Raw genomic sequence first — 26,266 nt, 5'->3', positions numbered from 1 at the left:
CTCTCGGTCCCAAAAAAAACCCAACCTAGAAGAAGATATGACTCCTCTTAGTACAATTAATCTAGATAACTAGGAGAGGTTAAATCCCATCCTAGATTAGTTTTTTTTCGGGAGGGAGCGAGTATATACTATCTCTGATCTATATATCAAGAAGAACAAGAATATTACGTAATCCTTCCGTTTTTCAGAATGTCAGATGTTTTGGTTTTAATCTAAGTCGAAAACTTCTTCAAAATATATTATAAGAATGTAAACTTGGTCAAACAAAGCAAAAACACCATATATTATGAAACGAACGGAGTAGTTAAACCATTGACACAATAACCGACTCTCGGAAGTGATTTTTTTTCTTGACTCAGTAAAATCCAGCAGTATGAATGCGTTTTTTCGGATCCTTATTTTGCTACCAAAACATGCCGATAAGGAGATGAACCAAACCAACCATGAAAAAAGTGTATCTTTGTATAAATTGCAGTGTATGGTGCATAAATTTGATACTCCTATGCATTGAGCATCAATCATAGACGCTGCATTCAACAACTCTCCCATGTAGGCGTGGCAGGAGTCCTTGACCTAGCATTACTTTGAGCAGATGCATGTCCTTATCCTCCAATAACTAGCCTCTGCTTTTCGCATCCATAGGCAACATTCCAATGGCCATTACTACTCCATTCATTCATATGCTTTCCTGTCTAAGGCTGGGGCAGAGGCACCATGCCTCTACTGACTCAACTAGTTTAGCTCTAGCTCAAGAACAGAGAAATCAAACCAAATCTGAAAACACATACACACTGGCCACTGCAATTCTTCAGGGAAGCAAATTCAGTAATGTACTGCATAATTTGATCAGATGCTCAACAATGTTAGGAGTATGTTTTTTTACCAGGACAGAATGTAGGTTTTCTTGTAGCTTGACACATAGTATAAAATGTGTACCTTTGTGACAGTTTTGTAACAGTTGAAAAAACAAAACGAAGTTAAGAGAGCACACTCCACTTCCAACAGGGCTTCTCTGAACAGTGTGTCGCTGCATGCAGGGTTTTTGAGGCCGGCTTGTTTGGAAGGCATTGCCCGTAGAATTTCTGGAAAATTTTCTGTTGATCAACATTGAGTTTCAAAAAAGGAGACTAGGTACTGTGGCAGTGGCAAGCGTACAGCCTCGATTTGAAAACGCATTTCTCCCCAACATCAAATCACCTGCAACCCTGTTGGGCCCTTTTGCCTCTATAGTCTCCTCACCCTTCTTATCCTGAATAGCCTGCAACTGTAGTGCCGTCTAACCAGGCCTTATTCCATGTACTCCTAGCAAAAGAAAGGAAAAGGGTATGGTACTATGGTTGTACCATATATATACGAGTATGTTACATGCTACTCTACGTCTGTACCCTTAGCCTGATACCCCTCTTAAGGTTATTTACTATACTGTGTGTGTATACACAGCTTTGGCGATCATGTTCCCTTTTTTTTTTCGAATGTGTAAAAGCTTTGCACATCACAATTTTGGAAGGAAGAAAAGGATGTTCCTACATTCGACTAGCTAGGATTATATTAATTGGTTCCATTCTATACCAGTCAACTGATCCACTAGTATAGAAATCCACTGGCTCGATCGTAGGGGCGTTTCTGCAAAGTTTTTGAAAAGGACCAATTTATTAAAAAAAATACGGCAGCCGTTTTTTTAACAAATTGATCATTTTCAAAAATTTATTTCGTAACTAGTCCCTGCAAAAAAACATCAACTAAAAATAGGCCGTAGACTCAGCGCCATGAACCTTGGCGCTGGGTTATAATGTCTCAGCACCAACGTCATTGGTGCTAAGCTCTAATCTGAGGTGGCATAAATTTGCTGACTCATCAGAGCTCAGCGCCAAGTTATTTGGCACTAAGGTCCCTACGATTTAAATAACGCGCAAGCAACATATAGAAGCAAGGCTGTGATAGCGTGGTGGTTGATGTCTTAGGCTGTGAGTCGTAGGGTGCTGGGTTTGAATCCTGATATCCCTCCTTTTGTTCTCTTGACTAGTCACTCTTATGCTCCTTTCGAATTTCTATAATTTGTTTTATTTTAAATTTGATTTAAAATTTCAGTTTAAATTCTCATTTGCCATATAATATAGTAGTACCACTTTAATATTTTTTTTCAAATTCAAAAAAAGTTGTGTATTAAACATATATTTTGAAGATAGTATTACGAGAAAAAAGGAAAAAATAAATAAAGATAGAAAAAGAAAACGTGAGAAAAAAAAGAAAAAGCATATTAATAAAGAATGAGAGAGAGAAGAAAAAGGGAAAACTAAAAATAAATAAAGATAGAAAAATAAAACGAGAGAAAAAAAAGAAAAAACATATTAATAAAGAGTGAGAGAGAAAAGAAAAAGGGAAAACTAAAAAAAAGTGTGAGAGAGAAAAGAAAAAGGGAAAACTAAAAAAGAAAAAAAATTAGGAGAGATGGGGATCGAAACCTGCTCCCCACGGTTATAGAAGAAATCTACTCCCATTGGGCTATCAGGGAGATGTTACTTGAAATGCCTCCGCATTAATTTAAATTGTAGAGACCTCAGCACCAAGTTACTTAGTGCTAAGCTTCGATGACTCAGAAAATTCATGCCACCTCGGATTAGAGCTTAGCGCCTGGCGCTAAGACGTTATAGCTCAGCACTAAGGTCCACAGCGCCGAGTCTACGGTCTATTTTTGGTTGAAGTTTTTTATAGGGACTAGTTTCGAAATAAGTTTTTAAAAATGACCAATTTATTAAAAAAAACACGGCGGCTACCTCGTCCCCGGTGCATGCATCAGACACTGGATATATAACTTGTCCATTTTTATTTGTATTAGGCTACGTTAATTGTAGTGTTATTCAAGTACTTACTAGCTTATTAGTATATATGTACTAGGCACCCTTATTTTTTTCTAAGTTCACCGCTGTTGGCATGTGACACATTGTAATACGAGGTTGGTTTATTTTGAAACGAATAAAGTATGCCTTCTTCATCTTGATGTACAAAGGATTTCTTAGCACTGATTTTAAAATGCACGGAAATCTATATATTTTTAGCCAATGAGATGCTTCAGAAGAAAATCTAAGTAATTTGAAATTCGAAATTCGACTACCGAAGTGAAAAAAAATAATATTTCCTGTTACCTTAGTTTTTTTTTCAAAGAACTTAACAATTAATGCTAGTATATGTTAGAAACAGAGAGATCAGTAATATATGAGCTGAATGGAAGATGTACAACCATGCGTGCGTTCATGAACGCATATTAAGTTTTGTGTCGATCGATGAAACGCACCACGTACACCAGCTATAGCAGCTCAACATTTGTGCTTGACGTGACAAGCTAGCCAGCCAGCACCTGTGATCAATCAACAGCTGCATGCTGATCGACTTGACGCAAGATTGAGCCGACAGTATACGTACGTGCAACAGCATGCATGCATGCTTCTGTAGTATAGTACACGTCGCTGTGGATCAAGTATATACATGCATCCAAATCCAAGCGTACGTCGTCCTTTGTTGGAGTAGTTCACAAAGGTGAACGGAGAGCAGCTCTACCACGTAAAGCTCTATTGGCATCAAGGTTTACACAGCCGCCGGTAACCACATTTACCGTGGGGCACGGTAAAAAGAAAACTACACAAACCTCCTTAAATTTAAGTAAATTTTAAAAATAATTTAAAATTTTGATAAATTTTACACTGTTTCATACTGTTTGCTAACCCCAGCCCCGGCGGTTTGATAAACCCCAGGTCTAAAGTTTCAGGTATCTATAGGATCATCCCTTATTTACCGTTTTATTGTAAAGATGTACTTGATAGCGATTTAATAAAGGGTTTATAGTTTCAACCAAGGTCCGGTCCGTGTTCAATCCTCAACATGCTCATTTTTTTTCTTAAAGTATTGTTGGAGCAGCATCTCTCCCTCTAAATCTCGAAAAATAAACTGTTTTGTTGTAGTGGCCTTCAACGTGACAACATATGTCGTCGTCGTCGTCGTCATCATCGTATCAACGCCATGGCGGCAGCTGCATGCCTGCATGTTGGCAGGCTGGACTCGTACTAGTGATGACGAACAGTTTTTGTTCGTCGATCGACCGACAAGGGTTGCTCGCCCCCATGCGTGCGTATGTGCAGTGCACCGTAAGAACAGTGTGTGCGCGCAAATAACAAATGTACGAAACAGTGAACGATTCCTCCTAGCTACCACACTACAGGAGTTGGAGTTGTGTGCATATCAGTGCATGCGTGAACGTACTAGCTAGTATACAATACATTATCGTTTTTGCCGGAACAGTAGATAAATAGAATAATCTCATGTGTTTTGGTTTGTGACGAGGTGAGATAAAGTTGAACGTACTCATCCTTGTTTTTGGATTCGTTTGGCATAAGAAATGGAATAGTTCTATTTTTTTAAAGATGTCCAGCATGTTATCAAGAGGAAAAAAAAGTAAGTTGAATTAGTCCGTTAGTTTTTTTTTAAGGATAAAGGGCAACCCAGACTTTATGAAAATATTCTCTTTTAGGTCATGTTTAATTAATCCTTGAGAAGAAGGGATTGGAGGAAAATTATTCCACAATTATTTTGGTGTGAGTTATTCCCCCTTAATTCCCCTCCAATCCCCACCAGGCCTCATGATCTCAAGAATCATCCAATTAATTCCCTTATTCTCAAACCAAATAAAATGAAAAATAGTTTGATCCAAACCAACCCATCCCACATCTTGAATCAAACGCATGCAAATGGATAGAATAATAAGTCTGTAGTATCAGTTTTTTTTAACATGCATGTGCAAGCATGGATATGATATCATCGATCTACCGGGATGACGTACGTACACTGTTGCCCGTTTGAAACATGGGGAAATGGTTTCTCTGTTCGTACCGAATCGAATCATACTGTATCATTAATTTTGCTGTAAAAATTGCTGTTGCTGCTACTACGACTACGAATATCTTCCTCTGGAACAGCTGCATGGGTTTCTTTGAACGGAGCTGATGACGTAGGCTGTCTTTAGTTCAGCACAAAGTTTAAATTTTGGTTGAAATTGAAGATGATGTGATGTAAAAGGACTGAAGTTTGAATCCAAACTTTAGATCTAAACACAACCATATACACTTGCCTCGGAGATCGCGCCAACGAGATCAGCAGGGACCTCGTGATCGATTGCTTGGAGTTGGTTGTGTCGGATTGCTGGAAGCAGCTAGCTAGTTTAGCTAGCCATTCGAGCCGGGGACATATGCGGTTAGACGCAAGCTCTTGGCCTGCAGCTAGCCAAGAAAGCTCCGTTTCAACCAACATGTACTTCCTCCGTCCCAAAATATCTATCTTTTTAAGTTTTTATTTGTAATTTTTATTATTCGTCGTATTCTAAAAATTATAAAATTATTATTTATTTTGTTTATGATTTGTTTTATTATCAAAAGTAATTTAATGTATGGCTTATTATTTTTTATATTTACATAAAATTTTCAAATAAAATAAATGGTCAAACGTTACAAGAAAAATGTTAAAGTGATCACTAATTTAGGACGGAGGTAGTACTCGTTTCGGTCACAAATCATTACGGTTTGGATATATATAAGATTTAAATATCGTTGATTTGTACGGCTATAAATTACTTTGCCCCGTTCTAATTAATTAATCTACTCTAGGGGACTACTTTCTCGTTTATACTGTATATCTTAAGCACACTTACTGAACCGCTCAATGATACAGTTTTCAAAAACTCTTCATGTCAAAGTTTCTTTAGAAAATCAAATAAATTTATTTTTAATCTTATAATAGTTAATACTCAATTAATTATACCCTAATCACTCACTTCGTTTTATGTGTAGCTTATAATAAGCTCACCCCGGCCTATCCTCCCTATCGAACGGGGGCCTTATATAGTTTAAAAACATAAAAGATGCATGGTACATGTATATTTATCTTGAAAAACTACACACTTTTTAATTGTACAAATTTATTACTTCATGAAGATATATATTCTGATATAAAACTGTGATCAAACATGTATATATATATATATATATATATATATATATATATATATATATATATATATATATATATATATATATATATATATATATATATATATATATATATATATATATATATATATATATATATCAATGAGCTGTACTCCGTATCTCTCAAAGAGTGAATTAAGCGCCACATTACAGTGTATGGTTGGCACAAACGACATGTACACTGTCGCATTGCATACACATTAATTGTACATATACATTACCTGTACCTAGTCTCATCACGTATATATGCACGCGTATTGCGTGTGTATGCGTACACTGTACACGCTGTACATGCATGCAAGAGCAAAAGAGCCAAGAGGTCTCGAGAGGCCAGGGGGGACGGCATGCATGAATCAAGCAGCGAAGTCGTCCAAAGGAGACTTAAAGGCTGCGTTTAATTTACACCAAAATTAAAAGTTTGGTAAAAATTAGAATGATATGACGGAAAAGTTAGAAATTTATGTGTGTAGAAAAGTTTTAATATGTGATAAAAAAGTTGAAAGTTTAAAGAATTATTTTAGAACTAAAAGAGTTTAGCATATGGAACTGTGCAAGAGAGGGCCGGGCCACGCAGGGGGAGGCAGATGTACGTGCGACTGACGTGTCGCCTCTTGTCCTACTACCCTTGTCGCGCGCTCGTGCCCGTGTCGCGTCGCCTGGGTCCCCTCGCTCGTCCCGCCCGGCCGCCTGGTGAGAAACTGATGAGAAGTGAGGCTTTCCCACATAAAAATTTTACAACATTTGAACACCTGTATAAAGTATTAAATATATACTAAAAATAATTAATTATATAGATTGTGATTAATTTGATAACGTGGCGCTACAGTAAACATTTGCCAATAACGGATTAATTAGGTTTAATAAATTCGTCTCGCGGTTTACTGACGGATTCTGTAAATAATTTTTTTATTAGTGCCCAAACACTTCATGCGACACTTTATATAATATCTAATGTGATACGCTAAAACTTTATACATGTGAATCTAACACCCCTGGGAAGCCGATATCAAGGGGGGTCGAGGGGGGAGGGAGGCAAGTGCACGGAACAGGAGCGAACCAGGTAGAGATCATCATCGCCAGATCAGATCAGATCGATGCATGCATGCGTGTGATTGGTACTCGATCCACTCATATGTAGCAGTAGGCCGAGAGGCCAGGGTGACGTGCGAAGCAGCAGCAGCAGCAGCAGCAGCTGTAACTGATTGATGATGAGTCGTGATTGATGGATTAGCGCCGGCCGGCCGGCCTGATCATATCGATCGATCCCCCACAAGAAGCATTCGGCTCTGATGCATGGTTCACGTATATATGTTGAGCGAAGAGACTTTACTTTGGCGTGGACCAGAAGAGACTTGGCGTGTACCAGATGGTCCACGGATGACGCATTATTGCCTTGTTGGAGTGTAAAACAGGGGGATCAGCCACGTACTAGTGTGGTGGAGCCGGATGAGAACGGAGATAGCTGATCCATCTACTAGTGTTGGTTTTGTCCACAGCTGTTTCTTTACACAAGTCATAGTATGTTTCTAGCTACTTGCTAGTTGCACATCATCACAAGTTAAAACGAAAGTTGTGCTCCATGAAGATGTAGTATAGTATTAACATCAATGCTCCTTTAAAAGCACATTCTTCATCCTCCTATTCCTTTCTCACCATGGAGGTCGCGTAACCATTATAGTATCCAGCACTTTCTTCTTAATTCACTCACCCAACAATCCCAGTTATATAAGGCTTAGCTCCTGCCTTATCCTCAATCTAACATCCTAGTCAACTTTTAGTTATATAGATCTGACACGTTGCAGAGTATGGATACATTACTAGTTTAATTACAAACATGTGTTAATTGACAGCTACTAGGGAAATCTAACAATCTAAAATTGGATCTGACATACTACAATGAATCTGTACAGAAAGCTGTCTATATTCGTTATACAGCTAGATAGTGTAATATCCAATGCTACAATGACTTATTGTAGGGCAAAGGGAGTATATGATTTTGTCCTTTTTTTTCAACCTACAATAGCGTTGCGTTTCATTTATTATGCATGGTCGATTTACTGTTTCAGCATGCACGGGTAGCTCCCCGTCGAGGAAAAAGGCCGTGCACGGAAAAAAGAAACATATGCTACTGGAGTACTGGTCCTGGTGTACGTACTATATATAGCAGTAGATCGATGCATGAGCAGCACGATCGGGCGCGTCGGCGCTCTCTTGATCGGGACCATGGCCGGCCATATATTCGATCGCTTTGATCCATAATCCATTGTTGTTCATGCATGCATGCATGTGCATGCAATGGACTCGCCTGCGTACGTACGCCGCGTGCAGGGGCTCGATTCGCTGTACCCAACGTTCCGTGCATGCACAATCGCACATGCACCTGATGATGCACGCATCCTAATTGCTACCTTTAAGTTAACCTCACCTGAACAGGGAAACGATTTGGCCTTTTCCCTCAATTAGTAATATGTTCTTGCTTTACAACGAGTCAGACCTATATAATACTTCCTCTGTTTCGCAATGTAAGTCATTCTAGTATTTCCTATATTCATATTGATGATTTATTAATATCAATATGAATGTGAAAAATGCTAGAATGACTTACATTGTGAAACGGAGGGAGTAATTGATTGACTAGGTGGGTGGATGAACTGAGAACAAGAACAGGATTCTACGATGGTTACGTACACACAAAAGGAGCCGACCACCTCCTGCCTTTGTCAGTAAAACTGTGCTTTTATAATTAGTAGAGATATATGAGAATATGAGCATGTTCAGATTATAGCCAAAATAAACCTTACCAAATTTTGGCAGGATTTCTTATGTATTGATCAAATTTAGCAACAAACTAAACGGTAACATTTTTTTGACAACTTTGCAAAAAAAAAGAAGGTATGGTCGAAAATGACATCAAAGTGAACCTGCCCTATATGTGATACAAACTATATATGTAATGCTAAACTATCATTGGATTAAAATAGGTGTCTAAGGCTGTTCACATCAGTAAAACTTTTACTACTATATTAAATTATTAGTAAAAATTTTACAGGCAGTACATGGATAAATATGAGACGTCTATTTTTTAACCAACGGTAATTTTCACATTTTCTATAGTCGTGATTTACGCTACATATTTTCTTGCAATATGGGCCGGCCCATGTGGGGATAAACGTTGGGGGGCACACACGGCAGGAGTGACTCAACCGCAGGCCGACCAACATGCAGTTTTCGGCCAATTGGGCCGGCCCAGACGATTCGGCCTGTCCATTGGCAAAACCCTAGAGTGCGTCGAGTCCGCGCAGCCAGCCGCCGCCTGCGCTAGCTGCGCCGATCGATCTCTCTCCGTCCGGCGATCTGCTACCGCCGCCGGCCGGAATTATTTCCGGCGACGATGAACCGCCGGTTTCTTCACGTGTTGGTCAAAAGCTTCGGCAACCATCCCTGCCCCTACTCGCTGCACAGCATCAACGCCTCGAGCTTCCTTTCTATCCATCGTCGTCAAGACCGATCAATGGATCATCAGGAGATCAAGGTACGAAGAAAATGGAGGAAAACCACCTGCCTGATCGCACCGTGTCCTTCCATTATCCCAGCTACCAGCGTTCTTACAGTGGAGGCAGTTGCGGCGATAGCTGCACTGCCTCAACAGTATAAGCAGTGTGACTTCTGCTGCTGTTACTATATATACAGCCAAAGCTTTTCTTCCCAACAGGCCTAAAAGGCTAAAATGAAATGCAGCGTCCTCCTGTATTTTTGAGGGAAAAAATCTCTTGTTAGATGCAAACGCTTTTTTTTCCATTATTGTTGTTTTCTCGTATGAAACTATGAACCGTTGGAAATTTTCTTCACTTACACAGCCGGTGAGACCCATTAGTTTGTTCTACACACAGAGGAAGTCACATGCCTAGCAAAGTTCCATAAATATTTGGTGCAACTCCTGCAACGGAAATCATTATCTTCCATAAGTTGGGTAGCCATTGTTGTGGGCTCGCGCCATGCATAGTCGTCCAAACCGCAGTACTGCGGTACCATTCTTTAGGTTGAGAAAGAGGAAAGGGTTGTCACTTACATGTGGACAAACTATTTTAATCTCTCGAGAGAATATCCCCTCATTTTTTTGTCACTCAAATGATTATTAAAAAAATTTAAAAAAAATTGAGAAGGTGTATTAACATGTGATATAACACTCCACAAACATGTAAGTTCAAATTCAACTTCTACATCTCGTAAAAAAAATGAATTAAACCGTACATAGTTAACGTATATTCAGAGTCAAATTTGTTTTTTCGTTGCGAGATGTAGAAGTTGAATTTTTTACTTACATGTTTATGGAGTGATATATCGCATGTTAATACATCTTCTCAAATTTTTTCATATTTTTTCATAACCATTTGAGTGACATACAAGCAACGAGGGGATATCCTCTAGAGGGATCAAAATCCACTTCCATGCATGTGGGTGCCACTTTTTTTAAAAAAAAATTGTTTTTAACTATAATTTTTCATGTAAGTGCCATGCAAGCGTCATCTAGGATGAAGAGCAAGTGAACATATCATGTAGACATCATATCAGCTAAAACCGTTTTAAAAAAGAGTCAAGGATGTCAATACCCGGTTTTAATAGTTAAAAGAGTCTTTTGTGATGGAGGGACGCGAATCAAAACTCGGTCCATAGCTAAGGGATGCGAAATGGACCTTTTCCTTCTTGTGATCCAGTTTTATAAATTGAGAGACCTAAAGTGAACTTATTCCACCCAACCGTCCTTTGGTATTGGGCCGAGCTGGATGAGTCGGCCTGTCTTTTTGGCAAAGTCGCAAGTGTACTGTACTACAAGTCTACAACAATGGGAGACGTTGGTAGTACTTCATCATACTCACGCCAGTACGCCACGATCTACCGGGGATGACCACAATATCGAACCATTGTACACTGCATGGTGCATATGCTTCTGAGAGGCTGAGACAGATGGACTTATTACTGGCGCTAGCTTAGCCTTATCCCAAGTCGTCAACGACTCAATCTCCTATCTACATCGCCACGTACGCATACGATACGAGTAGCTACAGCAAATTAATTAAGCTAATTAATTACACTGACATGCACGTCCACGTCGCTGTCTGAAGAACCATCGATCGATCGCACGGTCAGAACTGCCCGGCGCCGAGCGGGCACGGGTCCGTCGACGTCGTCGTCGTCGATCGATCGCCGGCGTACGACGGCGGCGGCGGCACGCCGGCTTCGAGGTCCTTAATGCAGGCTGAGTCGGGGTGGATGTCGGCGGCGGTGGTGGCGTTCTTGTCGCGCTGCTGCTGCTGCTGCTCGTGGATCTCGGCGATGGGCTTGAGCTTGCGCTCGGTGATGGCGATGGAGATGTCGTTGGGGAAGAGGTCGCGGTGGACGGCGGCGTGCAGCAGCGTGGTGAGGAACAGCGCCGTGACCGTGAGCGTCGCCAGCACGGACAGCGCGATGCAGAGCGACTGCGTGAACGCGTTCTTCACCTCCGACGAGTACCGGATCGACGCGATCGCCGCGCTCGTCATCGGGAACGTGTACGCCCACCACGCCAGCGAGAACCTGAACCCCCTGAACAGGTTGATCCTCACCGCCTGCACAAGCACACCCAACATCGATCGCATCAGCTGCTCGCTGCAATGGCGCGCGGCGTAGAAAGCTAGCTAGGCAGTGTCAGTGTGCGCGTGCGTACGTAGCGTACCAGCGAGGCGTAGAGGAACATGGCGATGAAGTAGGCGACGCGGGAGCCGTAGCCGAACTCGCCGGTGATCCTGGCCCAGGCGAGGCAGGCGACGCTGGGGGCGGCGACGAAGAGGAAGAAGACGGGGTGGAGGTCGCGCGGGAGCGTCTCGCTGGTGGGGAGCCGCTGGTACAGCGTGACGAACAGCACGATGTAGTGGGCGAGCCCGACGGCGAAGAAGAAGATGGGGCCCTCGCGGAGGCCCATGGTAGCGCCGAGCAGCGCGCCGACGAAGTTGCCGACGATGGACAGGTGGTTGGACGGGTTCGCCACCCTCGACAGCCGCCGCTGGCCACCGGAGATCCACTGCCCGTAGATCTTGAGCTCCAGGCACACGATCGGCGCCATGAGCAGGTACCACAGCCAGTGCGGGAGGCTCGCCGCCACCATCGGCGGCACGCCGATGGCGAGGAAGAGGCAGGCGATCCACGGCGCGAAGAAGAAGTTGACGCGCACCGGGTGGTAGTACTCCCGCCGGACGGCCTCGAAGTAGAAGGCGACCTTGCACGCGTACAGCGCCGACACGGCGCACATGAGCGCCACGGAGACGCACCAGAGCACGAGGTTGATCTTGACGGTGATGTGCAGGAACCTCGTCGACGTCGAGATGGCGATGTTCTTCCACAGGATCGCCTGGCTGCTCATGCCCATGCACATGCCGAACGCCGACACCGGGAACCGGAGCAGGAACGGCCACGTCTTGTCCGACGGCAGGACCAGCGCCTCCGACGACTGCCGACGACACGACACCAACACCACCACCACGGCGGCGCGTTGTGAGCGACTACGTACTAGGGTGCATGCCAACTGTTCGACCAATGCGAGACGACAGGGAGAGGGTTGCTCATGGTGTACCCGTAGTTTGTCAAGCTCGGGGCCTTCCAGCGCCGCGAAGAAGCGCTGTACTCTCGGCATCGACGAGTACGACCGGCTGCTGCTCGCCGTCGTCGCCGCCGCCGCCGCCGCCGCCGCCGCGTCGTCGTCCTCGGGTTCCTCATCCTGCCGCCGCTGCTCTGGCTGTTGCTGCTGCTGCTGTTGCCGGCCGCCTCTCAGGTGGGTGGTGATCTGCTTCTCCAGCTTCCCTGACCACGTCTTGAACGAGTCGTAGCTCGTGTCCCTGCGCCCGCGCGCCTTGCCCGTCGTCGTCGCCGCCGCCGCCGCCGCGCGCGGCGCGCCATCGCGGCTCGTGCCGTCGTGCACCTGGGAGCTTCTGCTCTGCTGGGGCAGAGCGGCCGCGCCGCCGAGGACGGCGATCGGCTGTGAGCGGAAGATCATCCTGTCGGGCTGCGCGACGGCCATCATCGCCGGCCACCCGGGCAGCGGCAGCATGCACGGGGCGTCCGTCATGGCGTGACGCTGGAGCTCCACCCCGGACCTGGCGACGTCGAACCCGGTCGGCGACGCCGGCAGGCTGATGGACACCGGGCGAGCCGCGTGGAACGCCAGCGTGGTGTCCGGGGAGGACGCCATGGCGGTGAGCAGGTCGCCGCCGTGCCGCTCCTACACCGGCACGCGACTGTTCATACTCGTGCTCCGATCAGGTGATCTGCGTTAACCATGAAGACGGCCCGAAACTTACCATGAAGATTGGCTCCTTGGCAGAGCGGCTCGCCGGGATGTGAACATCTCCGGCGACCGGCCGCGGCGGTACACCGGATTCGTCAGCTTCCATCAACCTCGGGAAACCTGCAACACATGTAAACCATCATCATCATAAGAAGAAGAAGAATCAAGAATGGATAGTTGAGATCACATTGTTTTAGTGTCCAAGAACAGATACAACTAATGATATTTCAGCCATGAGATGTGTCTTACGAGGGCACACTTTGCAATGCGGCTTAGGCAACGACATTGAGTTCACCGTGAGACCAAACCAAGCTTCGAACTTTCTGCTTGTCTTATCAGAATCAGAAGAAGATTCTGTCCGCTTATCTGAACTCTACACAAGTCTCGCCAATGTTTTCTGCTACTAGCTTGATCAGTGAGTGCATTTATACGGCAGCATTGAATGCAACTTCAAACCAGCAACAGTCGTATAACTCACGGGGCAGCTTGATTAGGCAGAGATTGCAATCAAATGCAGATGCATTCTGGGCCGTACAAATGTGTGGCGTTCGTGCAGGACATCAAAGCAAACCTTGGCACTTGTGGCACTCAAGTTTTGGTTCTGGGCTTCTGGCTGCAGGTTTAGCAATGTTAGGCAGGGAATTCCAGAGACATAAATGGCAGAATCTGTCCTGGATGGCTGGTAACCCTCGCAATTGGCAACCAACATTGGTCTCTAGACTCTAGTAGTCTAGTCTCATCACTCATCAGCTCATGGTTGTGAAGAGTGTGAGCAAATCTGGGTAAGATAACAGTAAGTCAGATACATCGATGATGGCATCTACTGCAAAAACAGGCTCGGTATAGGCAAGATGAAATGCTGCCCATCAGGCAGGGCAGGGCAGGGCACGCATGCAGTGCAGGAAAGCTCTGAATGTTTCTACCAGTTCTCTGTCTGACTGCTAATCTTCGGCCGGTCTCAGTAAAAATCTCAACAGCATGAAATTGACCACTAAATCATAGTGTTTTTGGGAGTCGTCGATGACACGACAGAATGTGCTCGATTCGCTTATCATACATACACTGTCCTCTTATTTGGACGCATCTCTACAAACAAGAAAAAAGTATGTGAAAAGTATGGTGTGAAAACTTGGTTATGCAGTTATGCTACTACTTCTCCGGTTAATAACTGCATACCCCGCCGGTCATATATGGGGTTCACATCCTCTACCATACTGGCAATATGGCACTACCATTACAGGCACTGACGTGTGGGACAATAGAGGGTGGGACAAACATAACAGTAACTGTAATGATAGTAATATTATAGTAGAGGATTCTCACCCATCAGGGACAAAAGGAAGCAGTTCTAAAGGTTTTTTTTTTGTAATGTATCTTCTTCAGATAGGCACCTAAGTTTTAATCTTGGCATATGATCTTTATATGATAAATTTATCTGGTCATAATATCATACTAAATCATTACCAAATTTCATGAACGGATGCATGCATAAGGACACCTGTTATTGTGCTGTTATATAACTCTTTCAGCAATCACCATCAACCAAGATGGAACAGAAACCGAAAATCCTCTCCGAATTTCCTCTACCCTGCCCCATTCTTGCATGTAAACGCGTATCTTTCTATGATCAGCGACACCTACAAATGAACTAGGCCAACAGCAAGCTTTCTGAACTGAAAACGAACTGCCTGCACGATCTGGCAGACAACGCGATCGAGCTCAAGGTTTTCCCTCCCATCACTGACAGCGTCTCACTACCCCTCCTACCGAACTCAAGAACAGCAGGCCATCGAGGTCTGAAAGTAAACCACGCCAGAGACATGGCCTCTCGTCGCTTTCAGAGAAGAATTCTGGAGCGAGCGAAAACAAGAGCATCCCTAACTGGCAGGGCATCGTGATGGCCGAGAAGCGTGTCGAGAGGAAGACGAAGGCGTGTGGGCTATGCGGTCCGCGTGAGGCTGGAAATTTTTCAGGTTCAGCAAAATCGATCTCACCAAAAAAAAGAGAGAGAAAGAAAAGCATTTTCCATCGGCATGGTGGAAGGATGATTACCCGGGCGGGATGCACGTGGGGGAAGGGAAGAATGCAGGAGGAGTCCGGTCATGTCGGCGGCGGCCGGCGAGGTGGAGGCGGCGGTGGTCGTGGGGGCGCGGCGCGCGAGCTGGGAGCCGCCGGAGCGGCGGCGATCGGTGGTGGGTGGCCGCGAAGGTGGCGGGTGTTCTTCTCTCTGTGTGGCTGCTTGTGGGGCTGGAGTGTCGGACTCGAGGTGTTGGGGGGGGGGGGGGGGTGTCCTTCGTGGTAATCGTGGCCGTCGATCTGGGATCCCAGCGCGAGGAATCAACGGCTCAGCTTAGCCGGGAGCCTTCTCTCGGGGCTGGTCCATGTGGGCCCCCACACCCCGGGTACGTGAGAGGCTGCGTTAGCATGACATGTGGGGTCCAAGCCGTGATGACCTGCGGTGAGTGACTCTGGGCGCAAATAGAATTACCGATGCATCGTGATTCGTGCAGTTAGGAACAATAGTTCTGATGCTCCTACTTCGTACTACTTCCTCCGTCCCACAATAGTTATGATTCTAGATTGTCTAGAATAGATTAAAGTTTAATATAAAAGTTTATAATACCCCTTATTAAATAATGTATGATGAGAAGTGGAATGGTTATTGAGGGTAAAATAGGAAAACTTTTGAATAGAAAGTGATTGATAGGACAACAAGTACTCCATAGTGATAAGTATTTGGGGACAAAATTAAAATCTTAAAGAGACAAGTATTTTGGAACGGAGGTAGTAGAACTTATCACTCAGTGTTAGAGCAAGTTTAATATAGCCAACTATCGGCTCCAAATCATATATAGTCAATTTAATAGCCAATTCATACAATAGTTACCTATAAACATGTACTACATCATTAATGTTTGGTACCACCTGTCATACACATACGTATCTTGGAGTCCGTCCTATAGCTGGCTACAAATATGTAGCCCGCTACTCTTATCTCTTCTCTTTTATCTTTTTAAAATATGTGTATAGCTGGCTTACAGTTTACTATTATACCTGCTCTTAGTAGTGTACTCTCTCGGTTTCTCCGTAAAAAATTAACTTAAAATCTGTCAAAAGTCCAAATTTATTGTAGTAGGACATTCAGTTTGAGGTTTGTTTGTTTTACGGAGGAAGCACGTGTAGAAAACGAAAGATTTTTGGAGATTCTAGAGACACCAAGTGAACTGACCTCGAGAGTTTTGACAGATCAGGCATACACAGCACACATTGTGATGTGGGGAGCTCTTGACGTGGGTTGCAGAGGCAGCTCTTTCGCAGCTTCGCTCGCCTTGTCCGCCGGTGTGTCATGTGTGCGTCTCTCTCTCAGCCTCGCACGTCCAATTTATATACGGAAGTTTACACCACCTCTGGTCTCCATTCTCCAGTTATGCGGAGTAACATCCTTACAGTAACGAACTACCCTCTCCAGTCTAGTAGTAGTAGGGAAAATTACAAAAACCATTTCTAAAAGTTATTTGAAGTTTAATATTTCACCTCATAAGTTATTTTGTTGTAAATATCCAGTTATCCACCTTCCACTCGGTTTCGTTGTAAAAATAACCCCAGTGTGCACATGCTTAACTGAATTAATATGTTTTCGTAAATTGCAAGTTGCCAATATGATCTTTACCAAAACTAACAGGTGGTCCGCTCAATTACACGGTTAGCATACGTACAAAATTATATATTTTTAATATGATTTTTACTTAAAATTTACTAAACAACTATCTCGTTGTCGTAATACTTTGAAACCAAAACTTATCATCTCCATGATTCTACTTTTATAGTTTTTAAAAGTCACACCAGTTATTACCCCTTATTTCTATCACCTATTTCTTTATTTGTTTGTTCGATATGAACTCTTGTTTTTGTTTTTATATGGACTCTTTTTTCAATATTGTTTATTTTTAATTTAGAATTTTAGTTATTTCTAAACTGTATTCCTACATGAGCTCTCTTTCTCTTTTTCTTCGATTAACGTGAGAATAGCATCCACAGCGAACGTGATATCTCATTTCAAAATTATTTTAATAATATTATAGATTAAATACATTACGACCAACAAATTTGTTAGCCACAAGTAAAACAAAATTTAAAACAAGGTAAAACAGAACCTGACATATACCCAGAGAAGCTATATACATATGCTTGCCATGACTCCTGCGATTAATACAAACCTGACTGATTATTGCGGCATGTCTAAGGTGGTTAGACATAGTAAAGTAAGGTTGCGAAATAAACATATCCTAGGTTTTTCTTTAAAGCATCATTAGCACTTGACATGAGTGCATGACCAGGCAGGTATACATACAGCCTAGCTAAGGAGAGTGTCACACCAGACTATGTGGAAAAGGGGATGTCAAAATCAAGGTCATTTTTGCAAGAAAGATGAGGGGAAGAAAAGCGCAAAAGAGCCAAAGGTGCCACGCTTTAATTTAAACGAAAGGACAAATTCTGTATAAATTATTACTATCTCCGTTTTTTAATAGATGACGCCGTTAACTTTTTCTCATATGTTTGATCATTCGTCTTATTCAAAAAAATTTACGTAATTATAATTTATTTTGTTATGAATTGTTTTATCACTCATAGTATTTTAAGTGTGATTTATATCTTATACATTTGCATAAAATTTTTGAATAAGACGAATGGTCAAACATATGAGAAAAAGTCAACGGCATCATTTATTAAAAAACAGAGGGAGTACAATCTAAAAGGTGAAAACAAAAGGGGAATAGTCAAGCTTGGTTACTTTTTTGAAAAAAAAAAAAGAGAGAGCACGATTAAGTCGTTTTTAACCTTTAGCAATCTGAATTACATTCAAAATAGCTTAAACCAATAATAGAGTTCAGATGGAAAAAACTTGGGATATTGATTTGTTTATAAATTTTGAGTGCGAGCGCCCCTTGTGTGAGAGATCAATTTTATTTATTTCTTTCTTTTTTTGTAAATTGAGTTTCTGGCGACAAACTAAGAAACTACCTTGTTGCGATAACATATCATTTTCCGGACATGTTTTAAGTTAAACCTTACAAACCTTGAGCATAAATATCTTTTTAAATGCTTATGTTGGATGTATGAAAATCGTATGTTTAAAATCGCCTTGAAAATAACTTTAATAATACTATACTTGTATTGCTTTTTATTTTTCTTTTTGGCAGAAATTAGTGGTCAGCCGCATTTTAAAGAACATGTCTATGTTCAAAATTCTTGTCACCCGCAGGGAGGAGCACGTTTTTTTGCATGCGACCTTTGCTTTGCTTCATTGACCTGCTTTCTAACCCGTCATGCCCAAATGCAGAAAAGAAACCGTCCCAGCAAAGTCAGAGGGTTACTTGATAAGCACAGTTTTCTCGAAATCCAGGAAGAATCAACATTCTTTCATCATAATAGAATGCTTCGTTTCCTATTAGGCCCAAAAACCAAGTGCACCCAATAATTCTTCAATGACTAAAGCGGCATTATTTTTTCATGAAAGCAATAAGATATCTTTCCATAATTGCAAGTATCATCAAATTTGTCATTACGAGCTTTAGGATTCAGTTGTTGGTCTGTGTAATCACTAATCACCTCAAAGAGATAAGAAAATGGGAGGAGCAAGCAAGCACAACAAGAAAGGCAGCAGGCATTATGCCGTGTCCTTATTACTCTATTATAGAGATATATAGTACTGGGTGCTAATGCCATCCAATTCACTAACCTCTTGTTTTCTCCTAATGGTGTCCACGATTTTTTCGTTGGCCATCTTTTTCTCGGGGCCATCTATATGGCTCATCATAGGGGAAAAGCTGAAGTCCTAACCAATAGTCCCAAAATGCAGCTGCTGGAAAAGTAATGCATGGAGATAGAAATGGTCAAGCACTCAGTATGAATAAAATGTATTGAAATGATAAGCTAAAGAACAAATCCGCTATTCATCTAAGCTATCATGTTATGAAGTTATTTGCTCGTATCTGTTGACTATTGCTAGATACAGTTCCAAGTCTAGATTTGCCGGTCCACTTCTTAGTCCTATCTTACTCAGAAAATTGAATCCAAAACATTCCTCGGTTTAAATCTTCACCAGGGTATCTGATCCAACAAACACAAAGCTTCTCAGAAACTTTAAACAAAGTAGAACATATATATTTTTTTAAAGTGCTCTCAGGACCGATTGCATCGTAGATAAATATTCAATGAAAACCTCATATTAAAGAGATATATAGGGTAAAATTTAACTGGTATTGTGGTACTAACTGAATAAACACTATAACTATAATTAATACTAAGGTTATGTTATGAATATGTAATTTTCATACAACAGTGTTTTAGATTTCAAGATAATCTTGGGCTGAACTGGGAGTTTGATCAAATGCTGAAACATTATAGCTCATATGCTAAGCTATTCATTTCTCAGGTGGTGATTCATGATGCAGGTTACTATGGAATATCATTAGGAAGGGGGCAAACGATTCCTAACATTTATTCAAGGTATATCACCAGCCTGTTGAATATATAGCTTACAGTCTAAGCAACAGCCTACAATAGTTTTGTACGTTCAGTTCAACACCATAAGAACAGATGGGTACATAAGTATAACATGATGTCTCCATGCATTCGTAACAATTAGAGCAGTGGATAGGAACAACACTGGTTGATCTAATATGTAAAATCCCATTGATTTTGAGTCACGATCTGGTAGTTGTCATGAACTACTCAACAGATCAGAAAAGGACCTGTGGCCAGTAATCATCACATAGAAAAGCCTCCACCATGTCTGCATACCATTATCAGAAAAGGGATGCCCATTCTAGCATTTTTCTTCATTTTTTCTTGATTCCGAATATAAAACGAGTTCGCAAGGCTGAATTGTATACATCCAATTTGGTCCTTGGCATGAACTACAATAAGTTCTCTTTAGAGAAGGCAAAGAAGTTTAATGGTGTTTCCAATGTTTAGTACTTGATTACATAGAACTTACAAAGCAACACATTTGAACTACAATGGTGACTCAAGACTGCAGAAGTGGTTATCACTTATCAGAAGTTCAGGACTGGGTCACTGACAGTATCAATCTTGCCCCACAGTCAACAAAATTGATTAAAATTTTCAGACCATAAGTGGAGCGTATCATGGATGTGCAAAAAGACATCCTGGAAAAAGCATAGACCGGAACACAATTTCTTCGTAATATTTTTTTTAGTGTTTATGCTGGTGAAGAAACTCACAGGGCCTTATATTGGATAACTCATGTGAAACCATAAGATAATTAAGTGTTTAACTGAGGGTTCATAGTGCAAGCAATTGAACTTTGCTTAGTCAATTTAATTTTCATCAATGCAATTGGCTACATATTAAATCAAATTTCTGCATTAATAGTTGACATGAAGGGGAAAAAGTAGCAACTCAAACACCTACTTGCCTTGTGATAACCTTGAAAACTTCCAGTGGTTAGGCAGAAGAAGATTAAATTCATTACAGCTAAGTGGAGTTACTTGGACAGTTGGGCTGCACTAAATAGGATGCCCATACTTCATCAGCTGGAGGGGGTGGCTGAACCCAGTGCCCAGGTATTCGGCTGCAGGCAGGTGAGACAATTGCATTGTTAAATAAGAGAATGCTACATAGAATTCGTTTCACATGGTAAAGCACTACAATCGAGAGCACAATGTACTAAATCCTATCATCAGAGCACTTCAATAAAATAACATGAATGCTACCATAAGTTATTAGTAGATGGCTTGAAAGAACCACAGGACATTCAGCACTATAATGCTATCCCAGTACTGAAATTACAAGAAAGCGTTCCAGAGTACTATACAAGTAGCCCAACAAACTTCGAATGTATCCAACAACCATCATTCTGTTTACTAAAAGAGATTGCACTTTCCTATGGCATAAACCTCATATATAACCCAAATCAATAGAACATTATATATTCTCATGAGTTCTTTTTTTCTCATCTTGGTATTAGTTCTTCAGAGAATCAGCAAAATATATTTCCATTGTTTTTTGTTGTATGGCAAAGATGCTTGTTGAGCGAATTTAGTTTGCATATTATATTTAGCAGAGTGAAAGTCATACCTTCCTCCAGCTCTAATAAAGGAATCCCACATCCTGCGGACCTGCAATCAAAGGTGGAATACATACATGATGGCTGAGTGAATCTATTGAGTAATTCCCAATCAAAAAACATATTGAGTAATTGCACATTTGCATTGATATGAGACCATCGATAGGATCATCCTAAAACATTCACTTGGTAGAAATCACATTAACTGATTAACACATAAAGCATTCGCAAAACTCCCAGATGAGCCAATTATGGTATTCAATGGAAGTGTGAAACCCGCCATGCCATATCTATGACTCTGATAGATTGATATGTAAAGCCTAGTTCAGAATTTTGGCTGTGATAGACTGATAGTGCAAAGCCTAGTTCAAATTTACACTGTATTATTCTTATACACTCCACAAAACCTTAATGGTAGCATGAAGTTGAAAAGCCAGCATAAGTTACCTCAATGAGTGTTCCCATGTCGTAGCTGCTTCCATGATAATAATGGTAGAACTCAAAAGGCAGACTGGAAACAGAATCATAATGCCCATGCCCTTTGCTGTCATCTTTATGAAGTTCATGCTCTGTTTTTTGGCTTGCATGATGATTTCTGCCGCTTATTCCTGGATCTCTCTGGTTTTGTTCCAGTGTTGGTGCACTTTTGGCTTGATCAGAATCATCTTCTCTTGAATTTGAACACTGCACAGCCTTCCTCGACTCTTCCGCGGTCAGAATAGCATCCTTGGCAGCATCAGTCCGAGCAGCACTTGCAGCTTGGCGCTCCTCTTCCTCAACTGCAGCCTTAACACGCTCAAGATATTTATCATCTTCTTCTGGCAGAAAATGACCTGAAATATATTACATGGTAACTCATGCATCAGTTCCATGTGTTTAGGTTGATCAACTGTACTAAAACAGGGGAAAAAAATAACTATTAACAAGGAAAAGGCAAAGTTTGCAGGTGATTTTAGGCCCTGTTTGATTCAGCTTAGGATTATTATAATCTAGCTTATTAGGAGTAAGCTGAAACAAACAAGTAGATAATTATAGCAGATTATTATAATCTATAAGCCAGATTATTATAATCTGATAAGCTGCTCTAGAGGAGCTTTTTTCAGATTATTGAGTGGCTAAAGACCCACTACCCCTACATACTTGAGAAAAATTACTCACCTATGCCATCAACCGAACAGATAGCTGAGGGCATTATAGACTTTAGCCTTTCAAACCCAATAATCCATGCCTTCAATAATCCAGACAAACAAACAACTCACAGCTTATTCTATGCCAGCTTATTATAATCCAGCTTATAGTAATCTGGCTTAATAATCTAGATTATAATAATCATAAGCTGAAACAAACAGGGCCTTAGTGTGTTCGCGCGAGCCTACCATAATTTTATAGCAAATATTTTTGTGAAGTTTTCAGACACCACCCATTTGGACAACAGATTGGCAAGAAATGCATTAGATATGACAGAGAAGAATGGGAATGCCAAAATTTGGCAATCATTTAAACAAGGGACAAATTCTTGAAGCATTACAATGTGATTGACCCATTACAGTAAGATTGACCCCCATGTATTAACCATTTCCCACATTTTGCACCTCTTTAGATTATGACTATAGGTTTGACGGACTCATATATTGAAATAAATAAAAAGAAGGAAATTCTTAAAAATAATGGGTAGATGAATATATCCTGCCTTGTTTCTTCATTTTTTGAACTCTCATAGAGCGAAGCTCCTGTAGTTTCTCGACCATTAGGGCAAGCTCAAGCTGAAAATAGAAGATTTGTATTGAGAAAATTAGTTTTCTAGAAAACAAGACTATTGTATTTGCCGCTCTTGAATTTACAATTTCTACAGAGAATATTAATAGTTTGGAATCTAAATATAACATACTGAAATAACCACTCAAGAATTCACAAACTGATTGCACAATAATTCTGAATGAAAGAAAACAGGTAGGTAGGTGGTGTAATTGAAGATGTTGGGTTGCAGCATATCAAACACAAATATACAAGACTTTAAGAAATTTTAGAAGCAAGCTTATAGAGTTTCCTAAATTCGTAGAAAATCAGATAAGGTCAAAGATAAAAAATGGTGTAACTTAATGCTTACTACAACTTAACAAAATTCATAACTCAAGGTATCACAATGTATAGTAATTCAGCAGTGTATGAAAATGAATTAATGAAACATAGCGCTCACAATTTCCACGCAGATGTCCACAGACAAGCAGGATTTCCACACCACAATGTAAGCATTAACTTTACCTCAGATTCTAGACGCTTTCTTTCCTCATTTGCTTTTTTCTTGGCAATCTGCTTCATGTTTTCCACCTGATTTCACAGTATCAATGAATTGATCATCTGTGGAGCAACAGTGTATCTTACCCAAAACAACCCCACTAACAAAATGACAAATTCAAAAATGAGAAAGAACCTTGCGCTGCGCCATGTCCTTGGCTATTTGCCTAGCCCTCCATTCATCAGCTTCCTGATCAATTCTGTCATAATCTGCATGCTCCTGTGAAACATCAAGACAATTGATGTCATTATGGTCAGTTGTCACTTTGATTTGATCACAATATAAACAGAAAAACGTATTGATGAGCGCACCTTCTGGAAAAGCTCTGCAACATGCTTTCTTTTTCTCTTTCTCCATCGCTTATTTCTCTTGGATTTCTGCAGCTTCTGAGCTAACCTAATCATTGCATACCTCTCTTCCCAAGGACCCCCTTGGTTCACAGCAGGATAAATAGGTGCAAGAAGGTTCTGAATCTGAGAACAAAGATAATTAGCAGCATCTGTGGCCAGAGACTCATGAGTGTCTTGACTAATCTTCATAGCTCTAGCAAGCTCAACGAAATGCCGGGGCCTATCTGCAGAAGAACCATCAGGCTCTGATGACAATTTTGCTGAAGACGAGTCAGGTCCTTGCGTGCTAGCATCGACCGAGTTTCTAGCCTGCGCAATTTCCTCGAGCTCATTTATCCTGCCAATTCAATTCCATTTTCAGTCCACAAAAAAAAAAGGTCTAATAAATTAGCAATAAAGGAAATGCCTTCGGTTTTGAGACAAAGTTGCATGATTATCGCTAGCTTTAGGCGGTTCAGGAACTCACACTGCAGTGGCTAATTCGATGGTTTCCTGCAGCCTCCCCACATGCTCCCGCACATTGTCCCGCTGCCAAAAGGATGTAGCGGCCGGCGGCTGGAAAGGCGGCTGCCACTGCCATGGCTGATGCTGCTGCTGCTGCGGCGGCGGCGGCGGGGGTGCGACCCCGAAAGCACCCGGTGGTCGGAACATGGCGGGCAGCTTCCCTCAAAATCCCCTCCCTTAGGTCAGTTCACCACGCTGCAGTTGAGGCGAGGAACGGGCGGAATCAGGCTCAGGGGAAATCGAGTCTTACCAGGGGGAGACCGGGGGAGGACGAAGAAGGTGACCCCTGCGACGGAAGGCGGCGGCCCTCGCCTCCGCCGCCGATCGCCTCGACGGTGGGCTCGGTTGCGGCGGGCGTTTCGCGGCGCTCCGCCGGAGCGGAGGGAGAGGGGAGGAGGAGGAGGAAGCCGCGGGCTCGCTCGGTGGAGTCCAGGAAACGAAACGCACGGCCCAGTGGCCCACGTACGTTTCGCCTCCTCCCCTTGGTGGGCCGCAAGAAGAAGGCCCGTGCCGCGAGGACGCGTGCCGCCGGGTGAGAGATATTTTTCTTTCTGCGTCTCGCTCGCGTCCCGAGGCGTGTGCATGCGTGCCACGTATCCTCTCCGAGCCAGTGGCGCGCTGCCACGTCGCGCTAGGTTGTCATCGTCCAAAGCACAGAAAAAAATATTTATCTTTTATAGCTTGGTTTTGAAGCACATGAACTAATGAAGGACTGGCGGTTACTAGAGCGTTCTTCTTCTTTCTCAATTCTGCATCTGAGGCTTTGGGCATTTTATCCAGCGATGAGTCTCGTCACCGCGTGCTCCGGCGAGAGAGGACGTGTGGCAAACGAGAGAGATGAAAGAAAAAATCCACTTTATGTTTGTGTTTAGTTTACACTGATATTTGAAAGTTTGGAAATATGATTGAAATTGGAATGATGTGCTGAAAAGTTGTGTATGAAAGATTTGATGGATGGAAAGTTAAAAATTTAGGAAAAAACTTTGAAACTAAACAGGGCTTTCGATGCGACCACCGAAGACACCTGAGAGAGCGCGTACTCGCTCCCGGAGTCCCGACCCGACGTGCCGGGTGGCGGCTTCACCCGCAGCTGAAGTCCGCGGCCTCTGTCTCTGTGCAACCCAACGGCAGTTAACCCGTGCGCCCAGCGCATGGAGCGCGCGACATTGGGATCAGGTGCATTCTCAACTACAGCTGCTCCTAAGAGCACCCACAATGGTAAAGTAAGGTGCTATCTATAAAACATGTACATCTCAGCAATAGACTAGATTAATAGTAAACCACTTCAATGGTATGTCTACATGGGTATCTATAGCTCTCTAATCTATTGCCTCGTTTTTCTCTATAGACTATCTCCAGGTTAGTAGATAGCTTTCCTCTCCCTCTTCATTTAATCTCTTCCAAGTAGGAAAATATGCTGACATGGATTTCTTGTAGAGAGCCTATAAATAACTATTGCGGGTGCCCTAACGCGACATTGGGATCGGGCTCTCGTTAGGAGCTTACACAAGATCTTGTTCATTCAATTTTTCAATGGAAGGTCTAAATTAATGCTACAGTAACATTGTTATAATAATTTTGTGCTGTTTTGTTATAATAATTAATGGATAGCCATAATATGACTGTCTAAGTTGCAGTCCAGGCTAAGAACTGTACAGGAACCGGTGTAGATTT

At 42.3% G+C, this 26,266-nt stretch overlaps 2 protein-coding genes across 21 annotated transcripts; both read right to left on the bottom strand.

Annotated features, from left to right (window-relative positions):
- Positions 1–10,926: 10,926 nt before the first annotated feature.
- Positions 10,927–16,713, bottom strand: LOC4326745 (S-type anion channel SLAH2). 12 transcript variants are annotated; one of them, XM_066306138.1, is made up of 5 exons: positions 16,580–16,713; positions 13,364–13,470; positions 12,640–13,284; positions 11,737–12,516; positions 10,927–11,638 (listed from the first exon to the last, which is right to left on the bottom strand). In XM_066306138.1, the coding sequence occupies exons 2-5, from the start codon at positions 13,454–13,456 to the stop codon at positions 11,177–11,179; spliced, it is 1,980 nt and encodes a 659-aa protein (XP_066162235.1). In that variant the 5' UTR covers positions 13,457–13,470; positions 16,580–16,713; the 3' UTR covers positions 10,927–11,176. The 12 variants fall into 12 exon arrangements, with proteins under 12 accessions (XP_066162235.1, XP_066162238.1, XP_015630281.1 ...); XM_066306141.1 differs by having other exon boundaries at positions 11,746–12,516; XM_015774795.3 differs by lacking the exon at positions 16,580–16,713 and adding an exon at positions 15,403–15,582 and having other exon boundaries at positions 11,746–12,516.
- A 2,173-nt stretch (positions 16,714–18,886) lies between these two features.
- On the bottom strand, positions 18,887–25,001 carry LOC4326744 (U11/U12 small nuclear ribonucleoprotein 59 kDa protein). 9 transcript variants are annotated; one of them, XR_010738130.1, is made up of 10 exons: positions 24,843–25,001; positions 24,555–24,768; positions 24,050–24,425; positions 23,874–23,957; positions 23,705–23,770; positions 23,133–23,205; positions 21,890–22,275; positions 21,454–21,494; positions 20,792–20,947; positions 18,887–19,461 (listed from the first exon to the last, which is right to left on the bottom strand). XR_010738130.1 is itself a non-coding variant. In XM_015771334.3 (9 exons), exons 2-9 carry the CDS (start codon positions 24,737–24,739, stop codon positions 20,851–20,853), a joined length of 1,308 nt encoding a protein of 435 aa, XP_015626820.1. In that variant the 5' UTR covers positions 24,740–24,768; positions 24,843–25,001; the 3' UTR covers positions 20,662–20,850. The 9 variants fall into 9 exon arrangements, 3 of the variants coding, with proteins under 3 accessions (XP_015626820.1, XP_015626754.1, XP_066162060.1); XR_010738129.1 differs by having other exon boundaries at positions 18,887–19,213; XR_003241355.2 differs by having other exon boundaries at positions 18,887–19,210.
- Between the last annotated feature and the right edge of the window lie 1,265 nt (positions 25,002–26,266).

This window comes from Oryza sativa, chromosome 1 (genome assembly GCF_034140825.1).
Source record: "Oryza sativa Japonica Group chromosome 1, ASM3414082v1".
NCBI classification, from domain to species: Eukaryota; Viridiplantae; Streptophyta; class Magnoliopsida; order Poales; family Poaceae; genus Oryza; species Oryza sativa.
The sequence above is the reverse complement of the archived record's forward strand: the minus strand, read 5'-3'. Positions and strand labels throughout refer to the sequence as shown.

What these genes read in the sequence shown, in the direction of transcription:
- LOC4326744 (XM_015771334.3), bottom strand. Translation starts at nt 24,739, where the DNA reads ATGTTCCGACCACCGGGTGCTTTCGGGGTCGCACCCCCGCCGCCGCCG. An exon ending in AGGACATGGCGCAGCGCAAG is followed by an intron (nt 23,771 to 23,873) that starts GTTCTTTCTCAT and finishes CTGTGAAATCAG; the next exon opens with GTGGAAAACATGAAGCAGAT. An exon ending in TCAAAAAATGAAGAAACAAG is followed by an intron (nt 22,276 to 23,132) that starts GCAGGATATATT and finishes AATATATTTCAG; the next exon opens with GTCATTTTCTGCCAGAAGAA.
- LOC4326745 (XM_015774757.3), bottom strand. Translation starts at nt 15,454, where the DNA reads ATGACCGGACTCCTCCTGCATTCTTCCCTTCCCCCACGTGCATCCCGC. An exon ending in CCCACGTGCATCCCGCCCGG is followed by an intron (nt 13,471 to 15,402) that starts GTAATCATCCTT and finishes CATGTGTTGCAG; the next exon opens with GTTTCCCGAGGTTGATGGAA. An exon ending in CCAAGGAGCCAATCTTCATG is followed by an intron (nt 13,285 to 13,363) that starts GTAAGTTTCGGG and finishes GTGCCGGTGTAG; the next exon opens with GAGCGGCACGGCGGCGACCT.